The sequence below is a fragment of the Trypanosoma rangeli genome, assembly GCF_003719475.1.
Source record: "Trypanosoma rangeli strain AM80 chromosome Unknown Tra_15.4_contig_00708, whole genome shotgun sequence".
In the NCBI taxonomy this organism is placed as follows: domain Eukaryota; phylum Euglenozoa; class Kinetoplastea; order Trypanosomatida; family Trypanosomatidae; genus Trypanosoma; species Trypanosoma rangeli.
Window position 1 is genome coordinate 2320 of NW_021706453.1, and position 2580 is coordinate 4899.

The 2580-nt window shown below is 53.4% G+C and overlaps 3 protein-coding genes across 3 annotated transcripts, besides 1 other annotated feature; 1 reads left to right on the forward strand and 2 right to left on the reverse strand.

The window, feature by feature from the left end:
- Positions 1-95: 95 nt before the first annotated feature.
- On the reverse strand, positions 96-452 carry TraAM80_09870 (uncharacterized protein; the record flags this gene model as incomplete). Its single annotated transcript, XM_029386528.1, has 1 exon — positions 96-452. One exon carries the CDS (start codon positions 450-452, stop codon positions 96-98), a length of 357 nt encoding a protein of 118 aa, XP_029233621.1.
- Positions 451-756, forward strand: TraAM80_09871 (uncharacterized protein; the record flags this gene model as incomplete). Its single annotated transcript, XM_029386529.1, has 1 exon — positions 451-756. The coding sequence occupies one exon, from the start codon at positions 451-453 to the stop codon at positions 754-756; it is 306 nt and encodes a 101-aa protein (XP_029233622.1).
- A 570-nt stretch (positions 757-1326) lies between these two features.
- Positions 1327-1716, reverse strand: TraAM80_09872 (uncharacterized protein; the record flags this gene model as incomplete). Its single annotated transcript, XM_029386530.1, has 1 exon — positions 1327-1716. The coding sequence occupies one exon, from the start codon at positions 1714-1716 to the stop codon at positions 1327-1329; it is 390 nt and encodes a 129-aa protein (XP_029233623.1).
- An 812-nt stretch (positions 1717-2528) lies between these two features.
- Positions 2529-2580: a microsatellite.

Consider the following 2580-nt stretch of genomic DNA (forward strand, 5'->3'; position numbering starts at 1 on the left):
AAACGCCACGCAGCCCAAGCACTCAATATCATCAGCAGCAGACCTACTCTACGTTCCCACAACAGACAGCAGGCGAGACATTTTAAAGTTCTTCATTAGCACCCGCCTCCGCAATGTCTTTTTGACCTCAAGTGAACGGAAAAATTCCTGCAGCCTTCTGCATCCCCTCCATTCCCCGCATTGGGCCTCACCACCACCGACGCATCCCTCACCACGCGCTCCTCCTCAACACACGCACCACCTTCCTGCACACAAATACGTCCACGTAATCTGGCAAAAGAAAAAAATTTGTGCGGCCACGCAAACGCAGATCTAAGCACAAAGAACTCCAGCCGCACACCACGGATCTCCTCCTCTTCACGCTCCTCAATCTTAGGTGTGACGTCCGCCTCACTCCCACTCTCACTCCACAATATCTGAGGCCTGCTGGAAGCGGCGCCCACCACCAGCATGCGAGCCACAGTGTGCGCACCACGGCGGTGTAGCTGCCCCACTTGGCTCACAAAGCGGGGCGCAACGGAGACGGTTAATTCTCCGCGCGCCGCCGCAAGACCTGCGGTGTTACCTCGCACTCCGAAGCTCCTCAGCATGGGCCTCGATCCTCCGCTGTTGCTTAATGCGGCAGTCCCCAAGCGGCGTGCCGCCGCCTTGCGGATAATTCCCCTGCTATGCCCCAGATCGCATAAAGCAGCTGGCCTGCCTCTTTGTGAGCTACTGGCGTTTGCCCTTTGGTATTGTGCCTCCAAACTTCTCTAAAGCAATGGACTCATATGAGCTGCGCCAACGGACTCGGTCAAAAAACAATAGCAACAACGACGTGCGCCGTCAGCAAAGCTCCAAGCACGACTGACCGGGAGCCGCCCTCCTGGTGGCTAATATACCTCGACTCCGCGTTTTCCGCCTACGCGTTCGCCTCGCAATCTTTGAAAACATCTGGGCGTGTAAGATGGACTAGGTGAGTAAGTTCCCCGTCTGAGCCGCCGTTACGCGCCGGTTTCTGCGTTTCTCCACTCTCTCGGGATGAGTTCCACGCCTTTGTTGATAAGAAAACAAGGAAGTTTGGCATCACCGATAAAAACTCCACGCAAGGAACGGCCTTTTCACAGCTCAATTTCTCCCTTTTCTGTGGCGCCCGCCAATTGGGTGTCTATTAGCGCGCAACTCCCAATGGATTGCTCGATCGCCGGCAAAAAGGAGCTTAAAATGAAGAAGCTCAGAGCCAACAAAGCGGATTTGGCACAACACACACACCGCGCGTGAACACTCGCAACAGATGGTGGTGTCGACGCTTCCCCGCCAGCTGGGGCAAGAATACCGATTTCTTCTCTACACCGCCCTGGGGTTATAGAGAATGTCAGCATTCACCGCGGCATACGCCCGCACAACTACAGGACGGAATCTTGTACGCTGCTGCTTCTGGCCCTCAACAAACTGATCGTTCTCTGCACCCAGCACGATAACAAAACACCATGCGTGGTTACATATAGTCAGTCCCTTCTGGCTGCCCGCAACAAAGGCCCACCCAGTCAAACCGACAGTACGAAAGACCAGATCTGGCAGTGCCTCTCGACACTGAGGTGTGCTGGCCAGTCGATGCATCTGCAGTTTTGTTACGGGCACCGTGGAATACCTGCAAATGACACTGCCAATGAATGTGCAACGCCGAACGCAACAACTGCTCTGCACACAGAAAAGCGTATAGCAACTCCGCGGCATACAGATCTGCTGACATGCCTCACCGCAAAACTCGCCAAAGCGTGGCGTGCAACCACGCCTCAAGACACACACCGCCGTATGCTATGCTTTGCACCGCCCTTTGGCTTCAGTGGCGATGGTCTAATTGCGCAGGAAGACCTTGCTTGAACTGAACTGGCGCACCTGGCACAAACACGGCGTTGGGAGTCTGAGCTCTGGAGTCGCTAATTCTCAACAGTGAGAAGTTATTTTACTCACTTTCCTTCTTGAGCTCTTTGGCCAGAACAAGCTGCAATCGTGCGCTCCAGCACCGACCCACGTGCACCGTGGACGGGCGCTGCTTATCTGACGCAGCCTACGACTGCCGCATCTCCCGCAGGAAAACGGCCGTCCACAAGTTGTCAAAAGGAGAAATGCCCGTACTGTGATGCCGTGTGGGTGGGTTACAGAAACCTCACCGGGCACTGTCGTCTGCCTCTTTGCCCGGAATACCCTCCGCCCCCTTCTGGGCTGAAATGGGACTTCTGTGATGTGGTCTTCCGTTCAAACACAAGCACCGCACAACACAGAACGCGCTGCGTACACAATCCAGATGCCAACCGACATTGAAACAGCAGTGCAAGGCGGCGATCCTTGCTAGCACAGGATCAACCAGCTTCTGCGAGCACAGCCTATGACCCGCAGGAAAGGTCTAGGGGCGAAATATGGGCGCATTTATTGAACCTTGTTGCTTAAATCCACAAACATGCACACACAAATAAAAAGCGCGAGAGGGCAGACAAAACACATGAATAGTCATCACAGTACAAGAACTAAAATGGGAGGCTTATACGTATATATATATATATATGCGTATATATATATATATATATATATATATATATA